Source organism: Monodelphis domestica, chromosome 2 (assembly GCF_027887165.1).
Source record: "Monodelphis domestica isolate mMonDom1 chromosome 2, mMonDom1.pri, whole genome shotgun sequence".
Lineage (NCBI taxonomy): Eukaryota > Metazoa > Chordata > Mammalia > Didelphimorphia > Didelphidae > Monodelphis > Monodelphis domestica.
In genome coordinates this window covers 375,159,240-375,183,469 of record NC_077228.1, presented here as the reverse complement: position 1 = coordinate 375,183,469, position 24,230 = coordinate 375,159,240, and the positions used below count along the sequence as shown (strand labels likewise).

Here is a 24,230-nt window from a genome sequence, read left to right as displayed (position 1 = left end):
TGAAAAAAGAAATTCACTTAAGATGATTAATCAAAGAAGTTGTAAATTCATATTTCATTAAATTAAAGTTTATTTGAAAGTGAGCAGCTTCTGATAATAACAAAAAAAAATCATTCCTTCCTCTGATATGAGACTGCTGCTCTCCTTTGGTCCACTGGGAGTGAGAGGGAAACTTTGAGTTATTTTTCCAAGAATAGTAAATGTCTCTACCATGAGCCACTGGCATTCTCCTTCATTTCCCTTATGACTGAAGAGGGGAGCAGATAGGAAGTAATGGGTATAGTTTGTACTTATGAAACTGAGTTTTCTCTTGCTAAATTGACTGACCCTTAGAAAGGATCAAGCCTGCAACCCTGGCTCCATTACATTATATTCTGAGTAAATTGACTCAGACAAAAATCTCTGCAATGTGATGTTCAGGATGGGATGATAAAGAAATGAATATTTGATCAAAAATCTAGTTTAATTGATTGAACATTGTTTTTGTTTTTCAGATTCTATATTAACTACTTCATTTTGATGAATTGATTAAATTTCAGAACCTCCAGACATAACATGGATAGAGAGCTTGCCTCAAAGCCAGAAAGACTTGGTTTTAAGTCTCACCTCTGACACATAATGGCTGTGTGGCCCTGGACAAGTCACTTAACCTCTAAGTATTCTGAGGAACTCTCTAAGGCTAGAAGTTTCAGAGAAAGTGCCAAATTCAATGAAACCACAGATCTGGTCTCTATCTTTATCCCTTTCACATATTGGTAATATTGTCTTCAGATAGCCTCCATGAGTCTTTTTTTTCCTATTTGAACTGGAGTCTTGAGAGGTAGGATGGTATAATGGATGGACTTGGAACCAGGGAGATCAAGGTCCAAATTCTACCCTGGATACTTTACTGTATGACTCTAGGCAAATAATTTAAATTGTCTAAGCATCAGTTTTCCTACCTCTTGTTATAGATGAGGTGTCTTAGATTTTAGAACAAAATGAGACACTCAGAGATCATGTAAAATTAACAAAAGGAGATTTACTTAACCACAACAGGAGAAAGATATTCAAGTAGGATAAGCATTGAGCTCAATGTAGTTCAACTCAATGATGTTCTCATCATTTTCCACCAGCTGAATACCAAAAAGGGTAACTAGTATTCTTGTTTGCTTTGTATTTAGGTAATGAGACAACCTGGGCTTTCATAGTCTCCTGATCCAACCAAACTTAATGGATGGTCTCAATACTTTTTAACAAAACAAAACAAAACAAAAAACTAGTTGCATGGTGAATAGGATTAGCATATTGCTCCTACTATACCTATTAAATGAGGATGAAAATAATAGCATCTATACCAAGTTGTTGTGAGGATCTAATGTGATAAATGGGGAAGGGAATGAACATATATTAAACCTACTATGATCAGGTACTTTTAGAAATATGTCATTTGATCTTGACATCAAGCCTTGAAGGTAGATGCTAAATTATTCCCATTTTAAAGGTGGCAAGATTGAGGCAGAGAGAAGTTAAATGATTTGCCTAGGCCACACAGCTAAGTATCTGTAGTCTGATTTGAATTCAGGTCTTCCTGATACTAGGCTTATAATTTTATCCACTGAATCATCTCTTTGCCAAATGTGAAGTGCTTTGCAAGACTTGAATCTCTATATAAACACAAACTAGTGTTACTATTGCATTTCCAGGGCTTTTATGTTTATTATATTGTTGGTTTCAAATACCTATTTAGTAAAGAAGATCTGAGCTCTAATGAATCTGTTTCTTTTAACTTCATAGCTTTGGTCTTTCCTACCACATCTATTAGGTCCATCACTAAGGCAATGGATAGAAGTTGCCTCAACATGATATAAGGAAAAGCTACCTAACTAAAACTGTCCCTGAGTGGAAAGGGCTGACTTGGAAGCTGGTGGGTTCCCTTCTCTGGAGGTTTTCAAATAAAGGTTATGCCAGTATTTTGTGGTGACTTTGTAGAGGCTGTTCTTATTTAGATATAAGATGGACTACAGGACCTCTGAGATAATTTCTAGTTTTGAGATTTTGGTAACATGTAATGATTTGAAATAACCAGATCCCAGCTTCTCTTATCTATAGCTTAATACTTTGATTGGAAGAATTATTTGTATTCTGTTCAAATTCCTTACTGGCACTATAATATTTTTGCTTGATTGTAAGATTTTTTTTTCTTTAATTAAAAATTCCTCATGGAATTGGTCCTCCTTTGTTTTCTATCCTTTTTTTTCCTCCATAAGTTTTGTCAAATTTAGAATAAGAGCTGACATTCAGTTTCTTTGTTATTTTAGTCCACTTGGATCTAGTCTACCTATTAACTGGAAAGAAATAGTGTTAGATGCTGTTGATTTTGGCCAGAAATATGAGTTCTTTTGGAACAAATGACAAGAATGTTTATCACCAAGGGGTATATCTCAATTGGTGCTGGTCAAATTTACTCCAAAAAAAGTCTAATGATTTAATTTAGTTATCATCACTGTAAACCTAGAGTGGAGGGACATAACAAAATTATACTATGCATATATATGTTGATATCATAAATATTTATCTATGTTTATCTTAAATGTTAAATCAATGTTTACAAAATAAAAAATATAGAAAGTAGTAAATGTAAAACATCTTGAATTTCTTAGAAACAAACTGCCTGGCTGTGTCAACATGTATATTTTCTAAAGTTTAGTAATATCTGAGATTCCTTGGATTTGCATAGGTACATTTCTTTCAAGCAGTTCAGAATTGTTTTTACATTTAAAAAAAATTCTCATTATCTTTAAGAATTTCTTGGTAAAAAGATGGGTAGTCATTTGAAAGTAAGTTACACTAAATGTGGTATTAGAATCATTTAAAAATCCTGAATGTACTATGGTTAAACTATTTTATACTTAGTGTGCTGTAAATTGTCATAACTGCCCCCCTGTTTCTAATGCTTTTATCTAGTACACTAAATAATACCTTGGAATCCTGATCTAGAAGAATTGATTTGTTTTCTGAAGTTGAACAATCTAACAACTCTTATAGGATTTTGTCATTGTTACACCATTAAATCAATGTGGACTTTAAAAACTAGTTTCCTCAGACCAATTAGAAGATAGCAACTACATGAGAGAAGAAAGTGTTGACATTTGTGTTTTAGTTTTCAGTGGCTTGTCACTATACTCCACAACTAAGAATATAGTCAACAACCACATAAGACTTAAGAATTTATATACAAACGACTTCCTAAGCATCCTTTTGGAACTATTCAAAGGAAATAGTAATGCAATTTGTGCATGTAAGAAGATGGAGAATTCATACATAAAAACTGTCTTCAAAAATTTGAATGGCTATCTTGCTGTCCTGGAAAAGATGGGGTTTCTTCTATCCAGAGGAAGTTGCCAAAGGGAAGCTGGATTGCCACCTATCTGGGATATTGTAGATGTAATTCCTTAAATCTAGCAGGAATTAGATAAAATAATCTTTAATGTTCTTTCCAACTCTGAGATTTCATGACATTATTAATACCGGAGTATGTTGTTTGATTTTATCTATCATAACTAGGTTAAGGAAAATAAATAAAAGTGTTAGTACTCAATGTTCAATTATGGTGTTTTTTTTTTTAATCATTAGATGGAAGACTACAGTACCAAGCTTTTCAAAATACTTTAATGAATCAGATTTTAAATGTTGGGTTTGCAATTAGACGCATACACAAATACACATTTGATGTATTTATTTGTGTACAAAATATGTTGTAATTTATCGATGTGTGTGCAGCAAAATATACTATCACATACAACAAAAATACAACATTTTACTTTCCCCTGCTTTCAAACATAGCAACACTGTTTTGGCAGTTCAGCAGCTAGAAAATAAAGTGCTATAATTAAGCAGTTTTGGAATATCTTCACTTCACAAATGTGATGTACAATTTTGGTATACAACCACATTTTTTCACAGAATTGTAAGCTCAATACCCTGAAGACTTTCAGAAGATACAAATATTTGTATATATATCTACACGAATATATACACTGTATATATAAAGTGCTAACCTGAAGCATGTTTTCTTGGTGAGCTTTTGTGTTGGTTTAGGTTTTGAAATTTTTTTCATAGACTTTCACACTAATGGGTCTAGAAATTCATCAACAGGCACTGTGTAGTTCACCAATATTGTCCATTTGTGTAGGGCTGGGAGGAAGGAGAGAGGGTTCTTTCACACGTCACTGGGGGACCTAGAGCGGAAGTGCACTTTGGACTGGAAACAACCACAGAACAGGAGCCACATGGACCTCTGGATCTCCTGGTTCCTGTAGGCATAGATGATGGGATTAATCATGGAGTTGTAGGTGGCAGGGAGCAAGGTGGCATAAGTGTACACGGAAGGGTATTCATGACTGCCCACCACGCAGTAGATGGCAAAAGGAAGCCAGCTGGCTCCAAAAGTCCCAAGGACTATGGCCAGAGTGCTGACTCCCTTTCTGGTGGCTACGTAATGAGGAGGGGCCAGGAAATGCTGCTGCAGAGCGATCTGGTGAGCGTGGCGGCAAACCACCTTGCAGATGCGAGCGTAAAGGTGCAGCATGATGGCGAAGACCACGAAGAAGGAGGTGGACAGCAGTGCCACGTGGCTGCGAGTGAGTGGTCGGACCACACTGCAGGAAGCACGATCAGCCAGGCAGTTCCAGCCAAGCACCGGCAGGAGCCCCAGGCACAGTGACACCCCCCAGGTCACTGCCAGCATGAGATGGACACATAGGAGGGTCCGCTCAGAGTAGTAAGTGAGAGCGTTATAGAGCGACAGGTAGCGGTCTACAGTGATGGCCAATAGGCTGCTGACTGAGGCAGTGAAGGAGGACACGAGGAAACCCACAGTGAGCAGGCTAACGGTCTCAGAAGGAATCACATACTGAAACACGAAGTTGAGAATGAGCCCACAGCCCGCCAGCAGGTCAGCGGTGGCCAGGCTCCCCACCAGCACGAACATCGGAGTGCGCAGCGCTGGAGTGGAGGAGATAATGGCTACCACCAGTGCATTCTCGCCAGCGATCACAGTGCCAGACACGCACAGCATCACATCCCAAGGGTTGATGGCCGACAAGAGTAGCCCAGGTGACCCCGCGGGCAACTGCGATGAGAGCTCCAGGGACCCATTAGTGCCACTGCCCAGCGCTGCGCTCCCGGGGGGCAACCAGCGAGTTGGGTCAGATGCTGCAGCTGTCGCTGCTCCTTCCGCAGCAACCGTTGTTGCATCCACCGACCGGGTGTCATTTAGGGAGATGGCACTCACGTTCATACTGGCCCGGAGCTGTAGCCTGAACCGAAGGGGAAAGATGAGTTTTAAATGTGCAGCTCAGAATGCCCTAGCAACTTCTGCCAGGTGGAGTGGCTCTCTTAGCCCCAGCCCATCCCACCCTCAAACACCAGAACAGAGAGGGAGAGAGGACATGCCATATTCTGGGAAAATATGCGCTCATGCAGTATATATTTTCATTTACTAAAGAAAACCGATAGTGTTCGCGCTCACATGCATAGATGCTAATCACGTGTGTGCGCGCAAATATACATGTAGTATATACACGTGCAGACGTGTACACACGAGAAGGTGGAGGATTGTTAAAATAAGCTGATGTCTTTCCCACTTTTGCTTGCTGAAAACAAAGCATAAGCTTTGTTTAGCGGATCGCTGTCCTTGGTGCTGACAAGCAAAGTTTCTGACAGTGCACTACAAAGGAAGATACAAGCTCGGAAGCTGAGAAACCAAATGGAAAGCCTGGTTTTCCTTCTCAGATTTCTGGAGGAACCGGATCAAAGGTGGCAGAGAAGATCTGCATTGATGCATGGCACTCATCCCCTAGCCCACCCTCCTAAACGCTCCCAAAGGGGCTTGGACACTCACCTGGGCAAGTTAGAGATGCAGAAGGTCTCTTTGCATGGGGACTGTTCTCACAAAAGTCGTCTGAAGCTCCTGCTGACGGTTCTGAGGCTGCCTGTCTTGCTGATTCAGTATGTGAGCAGGAGGTAACGCGAGCCTGAGCTCAAAGTGGTCGTAGCTGTTTTGCTTTGCTTCTCGCTCTCGGTGTGTGAGTGAGAGATAGGACAGAGAAAGGGAGAGTGAGAGAGTTTGCCCTCCTGGAGGCTGACAGAGAAGTCTCTGTGACGTCAAGGAACAGAGCTTTGGATCTGAGAGGTGCAGTTTGGTCTCTTGGCCGCGCCCCCAACTCTTTTCTCCCGCCTCCTTCCACGAGCATAACAGTAGGTTCAGGGATTGGGAAAAGCAACAGCAGACGCTCTGGTTTAAAGAGTGGATGTTCCAAGAACCTCCAGGAATGAAAAGAGAAGAAGTAATAAGGGAGGGAGGCTGTGGGCTGATAGGGTCAATTGGGAGTACCCGTAGCTTAAAAACAATAAGGAACAACCAATCATTTGAAAAAGAAAGGAGAATGAGGAGGCAACTGAAACTCTGTGGTGATGAAGGCAAGGTGAAAGAAGAATTAGCTGAAAGAAAGTACTGACTATATACATATTTCATAGGCAATAAGGAGCCCTGAGGTTGGAGATAAACTAATAACACAAAGTTGGCATTGTGAAGTAATGTCAAGAGATTCCAGATGGGATTTTGGATACCTGTTTATTTGTACCAGTTTTGTTACGAACATGTAACCTTGAACAAGGCACTTCCTCTTTTGGGTATTCATTACTCATCTGTAAAAGCAGAGGATTGGAAGAAATTCTTTCTAAGCTGTTAGAGATCTAAAATACTTTGTTATAGAAGGATCCCACATAGTATTTGGTTTGGGAAAAATATAATATATACATTTGGGGAGGTGGAGGGAAACAAAGAGGAGGGACTAGGGACTTGTGGAGAGAAGGGGGAAAAGATGGTAGGACACTTTAAAGAAAAACAATTCATTTTAATGTCACCTGTGCTATTTCTCACTTTAGAAGAAACAACTGTGTATTGAAGATTTCAGCAGGTTTTCCCTTGCTGAAATGTTCCACAGTTTCACCAGAAGATAGTGCCCTTGAAACTTACTCTTTAATTAAAGGCGAGGATTGTGTCGTGTGAGAAAAGAAGAAAACAGCAAAATGTGATTTACTTTCTTGGCAACAGACTTATCCTGTTAATTATTACCCTATAAAACAAATTACAGCACTAAAATAGTGATAACTGAGCTGTTCCAGACCAAAGGAGACAGGAACTTTATTTTCAGCATCAGATAAATTATCCATGAGGCTTAAAGGTGTTTCCTATGTCAGTAAAATAAAGTTATCAGATTAAAAAACCCTCCAATTATGGAGATTATTATAGAGGCAACTTGGTCTACTGTATACCCTCAGAGAGAGTTATCCATGATTCAAGGTATAATATAGATTCAAATATACTCAGGTCTATATTTCATGAGCCCCCACAAATGTGTTTATTTTATTAGTTAGCCAGATGAAAAGTTAGTTCAAAGCCTTGATAAACCAAGGTAATATTCTTCCACAAACAAAGACTATATCAATTGTAAGAATGGTCACATGTAGGGAAATGTATACACATAGGGCACACATATGGTCAGACCCCACACAGTGGGGAGCATCTCATGCCTCCATTGCTACCAGAATTACCATTTGCTTCCAGGGGCTGCCAGGCCCATTCCACTATACTGTTTGCTCCATTATATGATGGTCTTTTAGATACATAGTCTCAGCTGTTGTTCAAGTAGTGCTCTTCTGCCAAATGGTCATATGTAACACTGAGATGATAGGTGTCATCATTTTGCCAATATACTTTCATGTGGGACACATGTTGTAGATCTTTTCTTTATTTCTAGCTTCTGGAAACAATTGAAGTCCTTAGCCCTATGAAAATAGTGAGCCCAGTTAAAAATTGGAGGACTTTTTTATAAAGCTCTTTTTAGGAAGCAAGAGAACTTTATATACAATCACAAAAATATTGTTTGAAGAATAACTTGTGTGTGTCCACCTCTAGAGAAAGAACTGATAAATAGAAATAGGTGAAACATAATTTTATATATACACCTATCTTTTTGTCAACTGTTGCCTTCTCTAATGGGGGAGGGGGGAGAAGAAAGGTGGGAGGTAGCTAACTTGGTATTTCAATGTAACAAGCAAACAAATAAAATTTAAAAAGAAAATGTAAAAGAGCTACCTCTACCATGGACCAATAAAAAACCTTTCTTTCAAAAAATTCAGATTTTCTCTCCCACATAAAATTACCTGTTTTATTTCCTCAGTGTATAGACTATTTTTCTATTACCCTTATATATTTCCTATATATTACCCTTGGGCACCAATCTCTTTGGATCTATTTAGATAATCATGTAATTTTTGTTATTTTGATTGTTGATATGGTCAATTATGCTGATGATTTTTCTAATATTAAACAAGTCTTGAATTCCTGTCATAAATTCCACCTGGTCATAGTGAATAAATACTGTAGTCTCTTTGCTAGTATTTTAAGATTTTTGTATCAATGTTCATTAAGGAGATGGGTCTGTAATTTTCTTTCTCTGTTTTTGGTCTTTCTGGATTAAGTATCAGTACCATATTTGTGTCATAAAATGAATTTGGTAGGACTCCTTCTTTGCATATTTTGACAAATAGTTTGTATAGTATTGGGATAAATTGTTCTTTAAAGGTCTGATAGAATTCACTTGTGAATGCATCTGGCTCTGGGGATTTTTTTTCTTGGGGAATTCCTTGATGATTTGTTCAATTTCTTTTTCTGAAATGGGATTAAGTATTCTATTTCCTCTTTTGTTAATCTAAGCAATTTATATTTTTGAAAATATTCATCCATTTCACCTAGTTTATCAGATTTATTGTCATATAATTGAGTGAAATAACTCCTAATAATTGCTTTAATTTCCTCTTCTTTAGAGGTGAAATCCCCCTTTCATTTTTGATACTGGTAATTTGATAGTTCTTTTACTTTCAATTTTATGAATTTCTCCTTTGATTTTTAGGATTTCCAATTTAGTCTTTACCTGGAGATTTTTAATTTGTTCTTTTTTTAGTTTTTTTTTTAAGTGGCATGCTCAATTCATTGGTGTATTTTTTCTCTATTTTATTGATATAAGCATTCAGGGATATAAATTTTCCCCTGAGTACTGCTTTAGTCATATCCCAGAAATTTTGATATGTTGTCTCCTCACTGTTATTCTCTGCAGTGAAATCAGTGATTGTTTCTATGATTTGTTCTTTGACCCACCCATTTTGAGAATTCCATTATTTAGTTTCCAATTATTTTTTAAGTTGCCTTTCCATGAATCCTTATTGGTTATATATTTTTAATTATGATCTGAAGAAAGTTCATTTATTATTTCTGCTTTTCTGAATTTGCTTGTGAAGATTTTAATCCCTAGTACCTGGTCAACTTTTGTATATGTACCATGTGCTGCTGAAAAGAAGCTATTCCTTTGTATACTGATTCAATTTTCTCCAGATATCTAGTAGATCTAACTTTTCTAGAATTTTATTCACATCCTTTACTTTTTTTTAAATTTGTTTTTTGGTTAGATTTATCTAGTTACTATAGGGGATGGTTTAGGCCCCCCACCAATAAAGTTTTAATATGTCTCCTCCTTAAGCTCTTTTAGTTTCTCCTTTAAAAATATGGATGCTAGGCCATTTGATGTATATGTGTCAAGTACTCATATTTCTTCACTATCTATACTAGCACTAATTTCTTTGTGGAAAATATCAGAGACACATCTAGCCAAGTATCTGGTGCCTTTAGGTTCAAGCCTGTCTTTTAAAACTAAATTTCCAGGTACAATGGTTTAAGTACTTTTGTAAGTGACATCATTCTATTTTATAGAAAGCATTCTGTTTGTTTCCTGATTTTATATGTTGGATTCTGGAATATCCCCTGGCCATTATCCATATAAGGACTATTTGTTCAAGGACCAGCAAACAGAGTTAGGAGGGTTTGGAGTGTTAGGGTTTGAATCTGTCCCATTTTTCAACAACAGACTGATTTTATTTTCCTGTAGTAAATGTAACTTTAACTCACCCATTCAGGGCAAAGTTGATTACATTTGTCTGTCAGTATTCTAGGGGTATATTGAGGTGTGGGGATTATTTCTAATATCATTGCCTAACCCTAACTCACACTTAGTTGTGTTTACTCCACTGAGAGCTATTAGTGACTAGCAGGATAATTCTTTTACTACTTCACACTGATTAGCTTTTAGAAAGGCATATTTACTTAGATAAATATTAGCTGCACAATGGATAGAGCACTACCTCAGGAATCAGGAAGATTCATCTTCCCAGGTTCAAGTCTTGCCTCAGAAACTTATTAGCTGTGTTACTGTGGGCAAGTCACTTAACCCTGTCTGCCTCAGTTTCCTCCTATGTAAAATTAGCTGGAGACAGAAATGACAAACCACTCTAGTATCTTTGCTAAGAAAACTACAATTGGGGTTATGAAGAGTCATATACAGCTGAACAATTTACTTAGAAGATATATCGGGGGAGGTAGGGATCTGGGTAGCTCAGTGGATTGAGAGCCAGGCCTAGAGACAGGAGGTCTTAGGTTCAAATCTGGCCTCAGACACTTCCCAGACGTTTGACCCTGGGCAAGTCACTTGACTCTCATTGCCTAACCTTTACCACTCTTTTGCCTTGGAACCAATACACAGTATTGATTCCAAGATGGAAGGTAAGGGTTTGAAAAAAAAGAAGATATATTAAGAAAATAAGTACAAATACTTTTCCCCAACACCTTGTCATGGATTGGTGGAAGGACTCTTTCACTCTTTCCTTATACCACCTCACTCTGAGGATTCCTGGACACACCAAAATAGCTCATTCTCCTGACTTCTTATAACTTACAAAGCAGTACCTCTAATTCCTTCACTTAAAACCAAAGAACAGATGCTTGGGTGGAGGACTGAGCCTCATTTTCATAGAGCCACATGTTGGCCTAGAGTGAGAGGATACCAGGCTTCTTGCCTTAATTTCAACTATTACTGGATGCTATCAGCTAAAGAAGAAAAGCAAAATCAAAGTCTCCCCAAGAAAGAGAAGGAGGAACCTGAGGCTAAGCCCTTTGAAGACATTCCCAGTTCTAGTTCCTCAACTATAGCCAATTAAAGAGGATGCTTTTATGTGATTGGCACATAATCACATTTTGTGATTGGCAAATCAAGAATGTCTAAGCATATACACATGTTCCAAAATCTTTCCATGGCACTTCTGTTACATATCACCATGACTACTGGAAGGCAATTCCTCACTCTCTTCTAAGTGGGGAATTTCATCAGCTAAGCACACTGATGCATTCTGATATTGTGCAATTCTTGTTATAACTACCTTTGCAGATTAATGAAGGCCAGGCAGCTAGGTGGTTCAATGGATAGAGAACCAGGCCTGGAGACGGGAGGTCCTGGGTTCAAGTGTGGCCTCAGATACTTCTTAGCTATGTGACACCAGGCACGAGACTTAACCTCAATTGCTTAGCCTTTCCTGCTTTTTGTCTTAGAATCTGTGTTCAGTAGTAGTTTTAAGACAGAAGGTAAGTGTTTTTTAAAAAAATACATTTACTTGAGATCTTTAAAATTTAATAAAATTCCCTTAAACTGAGAAGAAAGAAGTGGTAAAGCTTCCTAATTTAAGTACCCCCTAATAAATGCATTTTTATAAGCCCTGGTATCCTTTGTCCCTGTTCAGGAACCTATCATTTCTATATTTTAAGCCACGGTTCAGAAATACAAATCCCATATGGCAAAGTAGGGACATTAATTCATTGCTGGTGGAGTTGTGAACTGATCCAGCCATTCTGGAGGGCAATTTGGAACTATGCACAAAGGGCGATAAAAGAATGTCTACCCTTTGATCCAGCCATAGCACTGCTGGGTCTGTACCCCAAAGAGATAATGGACAAAAAGACTTGTACAAAAATATTCATAGCTGCGCTCTTTGTGGTGGCCAAAAATTGGAAAATGAGAGGATGCCCATCAATTGGGGAATGGCTGAACAAATTGTGGTATATGTTGGTGATGGAATATTATTGTGCAAAAAGGAATAATAAAGTGGAGGAATTCCATGGAGACTGGAAGGACCTCCAGGAAGTGTTGCAGAGCGAGAGGAGCAGAACCAGGAGAACATTGTACACAGAGACTGATACACTGTGGTATAATTGAACGTAATGGACGTCTCCATTAATGGCGGTGTAATGTCCCTGAACAATCTGCAGGGATCTAGGAGAAAAAACACTATCCATAAGCAGAGGACAAACTGAGGGAGTAGAAACACTGAGGAAAAGCAACTGCCTAACTACAATGGCTGAGGGGACATGACAGAGGAGAGACTCTAAACGAACACTCTAATGCAAATACTAACAACATGGCAATGGGTTCGAATCAAGAACACATGTGATACCCAGTGGAATCACGCGTCAGCTACGGGGGTGGGGTGGGTGGGAGGGAGGAAAAGAAAATGATCTTTGTCTTTAATGAATAATGCATGGAAATGATCAAATAAAATACTATTAAAAAATTAAAAAAATAAAAAGCAAACAAACAAACAAAAAAAGCATTCTGTTTGCAAAGCAAAAAAAAAAAGAAATACAAATCCCATTATTAGATATTGCCTTCTTAATCAGCTGTTTACTTTCCCCAAATATATTTCTCTTCTGTATTCCATGTCTTCAAGGGGAAACAGTGGTAAAAATATTGCCCATGCCCCTATGGTTTTCAATGTTTTCCCAGTTTTTTTCAGTTACATAGCACAGTGGAGAAAGCACCAATTCCAGAGTCAGGAAGCCTGAGTTAGAATTTGGTCTCAGACACTTAGTAGCTACATTTCCCTGGACAAATCACTTAACTTCTTTCTGCTTCAGTTTTCACAACTGTAAAATATGAATAATAATTAGCACTTACCTCCTAAATTTGTAGTAAGGATCAAATGAGGTAGTGTTTGTAATGTATTTAGCACAGTTCCTGGCACACAGTAGATGTCTAATAAATGCATGATTTCTTCTCTCTTCCTTGTTTTTCCCCAAAATGTTTGGTAATGCTTTTCTAGATTTCCTTCGGAAGAACCATAATACTAGGCTCATAGAACTCCACACATATGGGCATTTGTGATCTATTTCAGTAAATTTTAGGAGATTCTCTTCCACATATTGGATATATGCCACGGAAAAAGGCTGCTAGAGATTAAACAAAAGGCTAAAGTGAAAAAAAAAAACTTCCCATTCTATCTGGAGATGGCATGCACATATATAATGAAATACATATTTCCTTATAGCATATATGCTTCTTGACATTCGAGACAGATGATGATTTTTTTTAATTTTTGTCTTTGTATCCCTAGTGTGAACAGTGACTGGTACATAATAGGTGATTAATAATTGCTTGTTAGTTGATTGACACAGAATAATATAAAGTATCTTAGGGAAAGAGGGCACTAGTAGTTGGGAGATCCAGAAAACTTCATTTAGCAGGCAGCACTTGACCTAAATCTTGAAGGATATAAGGGATTTTATAAAACAAATGAAGAGGGAGTGGGTTTAGGCATGAAAAAGAGCCAGTACAAAGCCATGGAGACAAGAGATGGTATGTCACATGTGAAGAACAAAAGTCTAGTTTGGCTAGACCATAGAATAAAGGAAAGAGGTCAGTGTATAAAGAGACTGTAAAGTATGTGTTGGTCAGGTTGAGAAGGTCTTCAGAAGCTAAAGAGAAGAGTTTACATTTTTTTTTGACCAGAGGTAATAGGGAACTGCTAAAATTTATTGAGTTGAGGAATGATTTCTTGCTATCCCTCACATTCTTCCTGTTCTTTCAGTGATCTTCCCATAGCCCCTTCCATCTCATACCTGGAAGACATTCCCTAATCACCTCTGACTCTTAAAATATCTTTTTTTCCCCCAAGTACCACCTTTTATATGAAGTCTTCTGTGCCCCCCATCAACCCTAGGTACTATTATCTTCTCTCTACCCTCCCCCACAAAGTCCTTAGAGTGTTTTATTTTTTGCATGAACTTATTTGTGTCCACATCATCACAATAATAGAATATAAATTCCTTGAGAGAACAGATTGTATTTTGTGTTTCCAGTGTCTGTTACAATGAAGGGACTTATTAAATGTTTGCTAATTGACTATCACACATATTTACGTTAAGACTGATCTATTTGGGTCTCAGTTTGCTTATGGAAACTCAATGAATATAGTTACCTTTGAGGTCACATATAACACAAAGAAACAGGGTAGATTCTGTGTCAAATTAAAAATTTTAAACTCCCCCACCCAAATAATTAAAATGTCTCAGAGAGTATTCCAAAGACTGCTATTAATGATCATGTGCCAAGTATTATCTATGGTCATTCTAAGGGTGATGACTCTCATAGATATTTGTGTGTGTCTTATAGTAAGTCAAAGTACCCTTCAAAATTCTGCAATTCATTAGTATTGTCTACAAAAGGAACATAACTTTTAGTCAAACTCTGCATAGATGTGACTAAAATTTGAGTCTAAAAAATACTGTTTCAATATAAACCAATCAGTCAATCCAAATGTGTCTTTTGAATATCTACTATTAGCTTGAAGCTACATTAGCTGTATATTTTATGGACCTATAGAAGCATAATTGATGATTCCTGTCCTCAAAGAAGTTCTAGTTTAATTATGGAGTTAAAAAAATGCTAACTGACAAACTAGGATGAAACACTCATGCAAGTTCTAAATCATGTGACATGTACTTTAATACTATAGGATTTCTGGAAAGGAGATGCATGACTAAATCTCCATGGAAAAGTTGAATCTTGAATATTCTATCTATTTAAAAGGTAGATAGAATATAGATAAATGGAAGGGTGAGTGAAAGGCGACCTAGGTAATAAGGAAGAAGAAGAACAAAGGATAGTATGGTGTATTTGGGCTTCAGGGAGAGTATCTCATTAGAATGGAGAGTGTGTGTTGAGAAGCATTGGGACATAAGGTTAAATGAGTAGAGTGTGCCTACATGGTGAAGGTCTTGAAATATAGCCAGAGAAATAGATAATAAGAGCAGCTTTAACAGCTGAAGGTTGAACTTAATATACCATTAAAAAGGAAAGAAAGCTATATAATCTGTTGCTTCATGTACAATCCCACTATACACATACAAAGGCACATTTTATTTGCAATTTGTTAGGTTAATAAAGTCAAAGGAGTTTAAACTTGATGTTGTGGGAGATAGGGAGCCATTGAAAGTTTCTGACAAAAGAGATGGGATAAAAATGTTATTTTAGGAAGATTAGTCAGCAAATTACATGCAGAATGCACTCATACCTTTCCTTTAAATCTGTTTTGCTCTCTGAGGGCACAAAGTAAATACATCCTTATCAGCAGAATAAAGCAAACAAATAGTTGGTATTTTTCTGTTGCAGCTGAGATAAGCCATCTTATCTGAGATCCAATCCCTCTGATCTTTTGAGAGAGATTAGAAATCTAGGAAAGGTTGCCAAGGTAGCAAAAACCCTATGTTATTATGAACCATATGATCCAGGGGTTAGTTATATCATCTTTTTTCATAAAATATTATAGGCTTAAAATAAAAGTTAGAGATTAGGATTCTACAAGCCTTTGGAGAATAGCAGTCCAAAGGTTGGCCAAGAGATAAGGGGAAAACCACCTCCTATACCAATTCCACCTGATCTCCAGAAGTGGAATGCCACTCTAATAATATCTCTTCAAATCATCTTTCCTGAGATACCTAGCTACTTGAGCAACTAGGACAGTGATTTTCATCCTTTTGTGGCATTGTTAACATTCTATAGTCTGTTAGGGGGTATGAGGATTTGCGGAACACTTTTCAGGGCTGTTCATCCACCTCTGGGTGTCCACCTTTTATCCATCAATATAATGTAGCTCCAATAAGCTATAGCATGAGCAGCAGTCACAGCCTGGTAAAACTGTTTTGGAATCCAGGTCAAACTAGGTTGAAGGTAATCTGTAGACCTCAAACCAGTCAGTGAGTTAGGAGGATGTCTATCCCAAGCACATGAAGACTTCCTTGGGTGGAATGGATGAATAAGGATAATTTATTCTAGTGGCCATGAAGGTTAGTGAAGCAGGTACTCTGGAGCATTTGGATATTGGTCAAACATCAAAGACACCAAGGTCATCCATTGTATCTTGGGTCCACAACAGTCACCAGGTATATAGTGACAAGAAAGTGATAGCCTCAGGTAATAAACTTGGCTGAGCTTCAATTTACTAGCAAAACTAGATCTTCCGGGTAGTGGAGTAAAAAGAACACTGGAGTTATATTCAGAAGATATGAATTTAAATCATGACTGCCAATAACTGGCTAATTGACTTTAGGCAAAATTATTTCTATTCCATGGGCATGAATTTTTTTAATCTGTAAATCAATCAAAAGGCATTTATTAAATAGTACTTGCCAGGTCCTTGTCATATGCCCTTCACAAAACAAAGAGTAACAAAAAAGGAGTAATAAAAACAAACAAAATAAAATAAATTATGCATAAAATATATAAACTATTCCCCAAAATGTCCTCAAACAGCCTCTTTAAAGAAATGAAACAAACATTAATACTTCTTTTAAAAAGTCAAAAGACCAAATATACAAAGAGCTCGAATAAATAAAACAAAATCACAGGAGGAAAATGATTTAGAATGAAAGATGCTTAAAAGGATTAGTAATAACTAATGAAAATTTATCAATACAGAAAATATTATATAAATTCTCAAAAAATCCAGAGATGCAGACAACTAACTTACTACATCAAAACACAATTTCCCACAGTGCAGAAAAAACTAAATACCAACTTTAAAATATCACTAAATTATCCAAAGAATTGAAAAACATGTAGATTGAAGTGACAGACCTAGAGGCCTCTACAACCTTAAATTTTAATCTCATGACTAATATCCTAGAAAATGTAAAAAACAAAACAATAATATTATATCACAAGAAACAATCAAAGAAAATACCCTAGCATTAGAAAACAAAAACAAAAACAAATGATAAATAGAATTCACAAGAAGGAAGATCCAAGATTCAATATACCTTGATACATTATGGCTAAATTCCACTAAGGAAGTTTCAAAATGGAAAAAAATAGTACAAGATGCCAGTAGAAATACACAAATAATTTATTATGGAACAATAATAAGGATTACCATGAGATTTTCATGGAATATAAGAGATGATGGGAGGAAATGAAATACAACATATAGAAAATTAAAAAGCAAGCATCAAATCACCAGAATTATTTACCCAGCAAAATCCAGTAGCAAAATCCAATCTTGAAATCAAGAAATAGATAGTTGATTTAAAAAAAATAGAAATCGATAGTTGAGACCCAAATGGTCTTGGAACATATATACACTTTTGCAAAGTCTTAGTACAACTATCAAACCTTCCAGGAAAAAGATAAACATTTAACACAATTTCTACTTCATCCCTACTTCTCAAATCAAGGCAAACCATTATTCACAAAATGCGTGTGGTATTTTTTTTTTCTTTTAATAAAATTCTGTAGGTTGTACTGTAATCTATTTGGGCTTTTCCATCCATTCTGAGATTGAACTTTCTTATATATGTTTTTGCACCCAATTAGAGTGTGAGTTCTTTGAGAGCAAGGTCTATCTTAATTTTTCTATTTGTATACCTGCCTCTTAGCACAATGCTTAACTGATAGTAAGAACTTTACAACATGCCTTCATTTATTCATGTATACTGACTAAGTTAAGAAATGTTTGAGGCTTATTCAAGATAGGCAGAGGGGAGAAAGAGATCCTCTTTTCTCAGAAGGAAAGGAGGAAAAGGAAAGGGAAAAGAAATCCCAAGTCAAAACTCTTGTCATCAATAAAGAGGAAATCCAATTAAAGAAATTTGTTATTAACATGACAGGAACTTAGTAGTTTTGTTAATAATGGTTTAATAATAGAAATTGAAAGGGGGTAGCTGGGTAGCTCGGTAGCTCAGTGGATTGAAAGCCAGTCTTAGAGACGGGAGGTCCTAGGTTCAAATCTGACCTCAGACACTTCCCAGCTGTGTGACCCTGGGCAAGTCACTTGACCCCCATTGCCTAGCCCTTACCACTCTTCTGCCTTGGAGCCAATACGTAGTATTGACTCTAAGATGGAAGGTAAAGGTTTAAAAAAATAGAAATTGTAAGAATGAGAAAATGTATATTATCTTCTAAAAGCCTGAATGAAGAAAAAAATAAATCCAATCATTATACTACTATGTCACTATGTTTAAGTAAATAGAAAATGGTGTGTAAACATGTCACTATGTTTAACTAATACACCAATAGTCACAGAATGGTTTTTAAAATGAAATAAAAATTATTATGCTAACAAGAGACACATTTTTTTTCTAGAAAAAATGTAGGTAGATTTAAATGAAATATGAAAATAGTTTAAATTTTACCATGCTGCTTCCAAATTGTAAAAAGTTAATAGATAGCACTACTGATATCAGACATTGTGGGATTTGAAACACAACATTAAAAAGATAAAATGTAATCATAATATGCTAAAAGGTATTACACAAAATGAAGGCATATCCATTATAAATTCTTATGTACCTAACAAATTAAAAACATATTAGAAGGGAAAAATTAAAAAGACATAGAATGTAGTAAAATGGTTCCAATATGGGCATTTAAAATTAACTATTGTCCATAAAAATGAAAAAAAGGATAAAAGTATAGATATCAGCTTAAGTTACCACCATTTCCTATGAGAGATTAATCAGAATAAGTCAATTACCAGTCACAACGAGGAAGTGAAAAACTGTTAGAAACCACTTCAATGGACTCAGTCTCATTCCCAAGTAGAGAGATGCTATTTCTAGCAAGATAATCTCATTTAGAATACAAATTTGTTTGTAAAACAATTTTGGAGGATGATGGTGGAAGACTGTAAGAATTTTTGTCTCATGAAACAGGGAAAAGTGGCAGAGATTGAAAAACATAGTTTGATGTTAGACACAGTTAAGCTGGTCCACCCTGAGAGCATTTTAGAATGAAATTGTAACAAAGACAACAAAAAGGAGAAAATTTGAATAAGATATGTTAGGATTTCTAAAACAATATGTATCATTTCTTAGCAGTAGAAAAGCTATCAGGATACCAAAATTCATTTAAAAAACATGGATGTGTACTAAAAATGATGATTGATAAAAACCTCAATAATTTCTTAACTATATTCTTACCATTTCAGCTCTAAAACATTTATGAAAATAATCTATCCACATGTGTTTGACACCTTTGATTAAAATATGAGAAAAGAATGAGAGACTTTTTCTAATAAATTCTACAGAATACCATACTTTATAGACATATGAAGGGTACAGAAAAAAAAGATGGTCCATCTGTGCTGTTTGTAGACAAAAAAAGAACAAATTCCATCAACATTAACAATATTTATTGGTAAACTAAAATCATACTTTGAAAACTTCTGTAAAAGTGAACCTCATTTTCAGTATCATCTATATTTAAATATTCAGATATAAAAATTTTACAAGATTTCTGGAAAGCTACATCAGAGATAATGATGACATTGAAAGATATAACAATGTGTAACTTTGCTTATTAACATCAAGTGAGGAATAAAGCCGGAAGATGTATCCTCACCAATGGTATTTGCCATTGTAATGGAAATTATTTGGTGCAGAATCCCAACAAATTTGGGATTTGTTGGAGATATCATATGGATGGTCCAATTTTCAGATAGTTTTGTGTTGCTTATATTAAATCTAAGAATTCTTCAGACTCTCCAAAATGACATGATCACTCAGAAGAATTCAGTCCAGTTATCATACAGGATAAACTAAGTAGATGAAGCAAACAAGGCATTGAAATCTCTGATCTTCTGGCTTATGGTAGTATGAGTCTTTGGGTTTTTATATTTATTGTGCTATCTTTTTTGGAAGAAAATGGGAATTATATAATAAAAAGTATGTTTTTGTCTAACATTTGATCAAATGATTTAACTACTTGGACTATACTCTAAGGACATTATTGATGTGAAAGACCTGTCCAAAAACACAAAAACAAAAAAGCAACAACCCAACTGTTCTATTTGTAAAGCAAAGAGACAAAAAGACAGAATCAAAACAATTATATCCAAACATTGACAAATTCCCAGACAAAATGTGGCATATGAATGTAAAGGATTATGAATTATTACACTGTCTTAAATAGTAATATGAAGAAAACAAAGAGATATGAGAAAACAAATAGAAAGAGAAGCAGAATGGGGAAAAGAAAAATAAACAATAGATACACTAATATCAACTCAATGCTATAACAATAAAAGCAACAAAACTGAGATGAATATTAAGAAAATAAGATAAGAAAGGAATGCAGAAACAAACATGAAGATTTTATTGTCTTAAAGTTAAGAATAATTGTTTTGGATTTCTGGGAGCAGAATTGATGGTAGAATAGAGAAAGCAGCCAATATTTCCAACATTCCCTGTCCCAACATTACCCTCCTAATAACTGTTAAATGAGGCTTTAAATCAATGTGTGGAGCAGTCAACAAATGGTCAGATTGAGACATTTTTCCAGTTGAAGACAACTTAGAAAGTCAGAAGGAGAGGTCTGTGGGGTGAGAGCCCAGAAACAGAAGTGGCCAAATGAGGAAAAAGTTACAAAAGCTCACTGAATAAAAAAATTCCTTATAAGTGGAAACTAATGGCTCCATGAGATATTAAGAAACAATTAAAAAGCCAAAGAAATAAACAAGTGAAGAAAATAGAAGAAAATAAAACTACATATCCTTTAACCCAGCAATACCAGTACTAGGTAAAGAAAAAATTATGCACACAAAAAATATTTATAGCAGTTATTTTTGAGGTGGCAAAGAATTGGAAATTGTGGGGTTGCTTGTCATTGGGAAATGATTGGGCAAATTGTGGCATATTATTATGATGGAATACTATTGTTTTATAATAAATTACCACAGGGATAATTTGAGAAAAACATAGCAAGACCTATATATGAACTTTTGCAAAGTGAGATGAAAACCAGAACAATATTGTAAGAATGATCAACTATGAAAAATTATCTACTCTGAGCAATACAATGATCCAAGACAATTCCAAAGTACCTACAATGAAAAATGCTGTCTACTTCTGAATAGAGAGATGATAAACTCTGAGTGCAGACTGAGGTATATTTTTTCACTTTATGTTTAGTGATAGGTGAAATCTGATATAACTAAGGAAACAAAGGTCAAGATTCAGAGCATATAACTTTATTGAGTAATATGTGCCCATTAAATAACAAATCAATATCAAGCCTTCTCAGCTTGGCACTAGACTCCAAATACAGGGAAAAGCAAATTGTATGCATTAAAAGAAAACAGTTAACTATATAAACCAGGATACAAATGTAAATAATCTATTTCTAATTGGAACAAATCTCAGAGACTTTCTAGTTTGGGAGAGTGAGAGCAAACAGGTGCAATTCCCTAAAATCAGAGAAAGAAGTGTCTCATCTCTCTTCCAACCCTACTGCAAGTCTCTGTATTCAATCAAAGGAACAAAGAAACAATGAATGACTGATAAATACAGGTCCAGTTTTCCAATGAGACATATGGATTGTTTGAGGTTTATAACTGTAAGAAAACCTCTTGCATTAGTCTTCAGATCTTACTGGTGTTCTGGTTAACATAACCTAGGTCCTTATTTAAGAGTCTCTAAGCAGCAAGTAGAGAGTTAGATTCAAGTCCACCTCCCCATCTTTTCCTCCATTGTATTTGCCACTTATGGACCTCTTAATGAGAGGTAGTTTAACCCTCATCTTTTTCTCCTTTTCTCTTCTCTCCATGTGTTCCTCTTTCCCATCTCCCTTTTTAAATATCAGCTCATTTTATTTAACTTACTTTCTTCTTTCTATGTAGATTCCTTTTCATTGATTTAATAATGATAAAGTTCTTAGTATCTTAGATGTGTTAGGTATCTCACATATTTTAAATACCCTTTCTTTCTCAAGTATCATTGATATCTTAATTATTTCATTTCTAACCTTCCCAGGTATAAATGTAATCAATTTGACCTAATTAAAATTTGTAAGTTTTTACCTTTCCTTTTTCTGCTTCTCTTGCTAAATTTGCTCATCAATTTTTCTTTTCAGCTCAGATTTCTTAGTCAGGAATGCCTGAAATTCCTCTATTTCATTAAATGTCAATATTTTCCCCTGAAGGATTATGCTCAGTTTTGCTGGATACGTAATTCTTGGTTGTATTTGTAAATCTTTTACATTTTAGAATATCATATTCCATGTCTTTCAGTCCTTTAATATAGAAGCTGTTACATTCTGTGTAATCCCTACTATGGATTCTCATTATATGAATTGTTTCCTTCTAGCAGCTTGGCCAGAGTTTTTTCATTGGCTAGAGATTTCTAGAATTTGACTATAATTGTCCTGTTGCGTTTTATTTTGAGTGTCAGGAGATGATTGGCAGATTCTCTCAGTTTCTATTTTTCCCTTTCACTGGAAGATATCAAGGTATTTTTCCCTGATGATTTCTTTTAATATGTTATCTAGGCTCTTTTTTTTTATCATGGCTTTCAGGTATTCCTATGATTCTTAGACTATCTTGCCTGGATCTATTTTCCAGCAGTTGTTTTTCCAGTGAGGCATTTTAGATTTTCTCCTTTTTTTCTTACTTTTTTTCTTATTGTTTCCTGATGTCTTATTGTTTCATTGGCTTCTATTTGTTCTATTTGTTCAATTCTAATTTTTAGAAAGTTATGTCCTTCCTTGAGTTTTTGTGTTTCCTTTTCCATTTGGCCAATCTTTAAAGAGTTGTTTTCTTGAGTGTGTTTTTTTTTCTTTCTGTTTTCGTTTGGTCCATTCTATTCCTTATGGAGTTGTTTTCATCAAGGTATTTTTGTGCCCCACTTTCCTTTTGGATGATTATTGTTTTTAGGGAGTTGTTTTTTCAGTGAATTTTTCCAAGCTGTTGAGTTTATAGTCAATTTTCTTATTATTTGGTTTTTAAAAAATAGATCTCTTCAAATTCTTTCAGGGTTGCTTTTAAGGCCTGACATCCTTTCACACTTTCCTTTGAGGCTACACATGTTTCTTTTTTGGCATTGTTGCCATCTTCTGGATTTGTATTTTAGTCTTCCCTATCACTAATGTGATTTTCTAAGTTCTGAATTTTTTTGGTCTTTTGCTCATTTTTCTAGTTGTTTCTCACTCCTATTAAGTCATATCTATCTTTTGAGAAGATATCTGTCTTCTCTGTTGCTGGGGTAGAGGGTACACTGTTTCAAGTTTGGAAAGTTTTTTTTTCTCTAGTATGTGGTCTAGGCCTGGCTGCTGGCTTGCTCTGGGGATGTTTACAGCGATTCTGTCCAGTTATAGTCCGTAGCCCATGCTATGAGTTTAATGACTCTTCTAAATCTTGCTTTCATGGAAGTATTAGACATGATGATTGTCCTGACTTCAAGATAAAGGCTAGTTTCTATGTATTTGCACATGGAAATGCACAAGATTTGTAAGTGTGAGATGGGGACTGAAGGTAAATAGGAATAAAGGAGGATTTTTTTTCTTTATAAAGAATTCAACAGAAAATTGAAAAGAGTTATTGGAATAAATTATTATGAAAAGAACTATGTTTGAAAGAGTACTGACTTCAAATTAAGAGGACTTGGCTTCAGATTCCTACTCCTTATTACTACTTGTATGATTTGGGAAAATCGCATGACCTCCCTTCTCCTTAGTTTCCACATCTGAAAAATTAAGAGCTTGTTTTAAATGGCTTCTGTGGTTTCTTCCTGTTCTGAAATTATGATCTTATGTTTCTTTCAGACAGACAGAGAGAGAGAGAGAGAGAGAGAGAGAGAGAGAGAGAGAGAGAGTTCTCACCATCATGTTTCCTTTATCTGTTTGGGACAATAAAAACAATTGAAGTAGCATTTGGTTAGCTAAACTACAGCCGAGTCCTAAAAAATTCACTGCTTTTTGAAATTCTCCTTTATTGAGTCAGTCCTTTGAATTTGGTATTCCGAAAAAAAAAACCCCAAAAAAACCATAAATCTTTCTTTTTTAACGTGAGTGGTTTTGTCAGTAGTATGCTTATGATTAGGGGGAGAAGAGGCTCCAACATAAGGAATTCTAAAAATAAGAAAATAAAAAAGAGGAGAAAGAAGAGAAAAAACAGATGTTAGAGTATACAGTGTTGGTATTTCAGACATTATCTATCATCCATTTGGTGTGAAAGGGATTTTTCAGCATTTCACACTTCTC

The 24,230-nt window shown here is 35.7% G+C and overlaps 1 protein-coding gene across 1 annotated transcript; it reads right to left on the bottom strand.

The window, feature by feature from the left end:
• Nucleotides 1-3,633: 3,633 nt before the first annotated feature.
• On the bottom strand, nucleotides 3,634-6,310 carry GPR6 (G protein-coupled receptor 6). The gene is made up of 2 exons (XM_001368555.4): nucleotides 5,885-6,310; nucleotides 3,634-5,300 (listed from the first exon to the last, which is right to left on the bottom strand). The coding sequence occupies exon 2, from the start codon at nucleotides 5,279-5,281 to the stop codon at nucleotides 4,202-4,204; it is 1,080 nt and encodes a 359-aa protein (XP_001368592.1). The 5' UTR covers nucleotides 5,282-5,300; nucleotides 5,885-6,310; the 3' UTR covers nucleotides 3,634-4,201.
• Nucleotides 6,311-24,230: the final 17,920 nt, after the last annotated feature.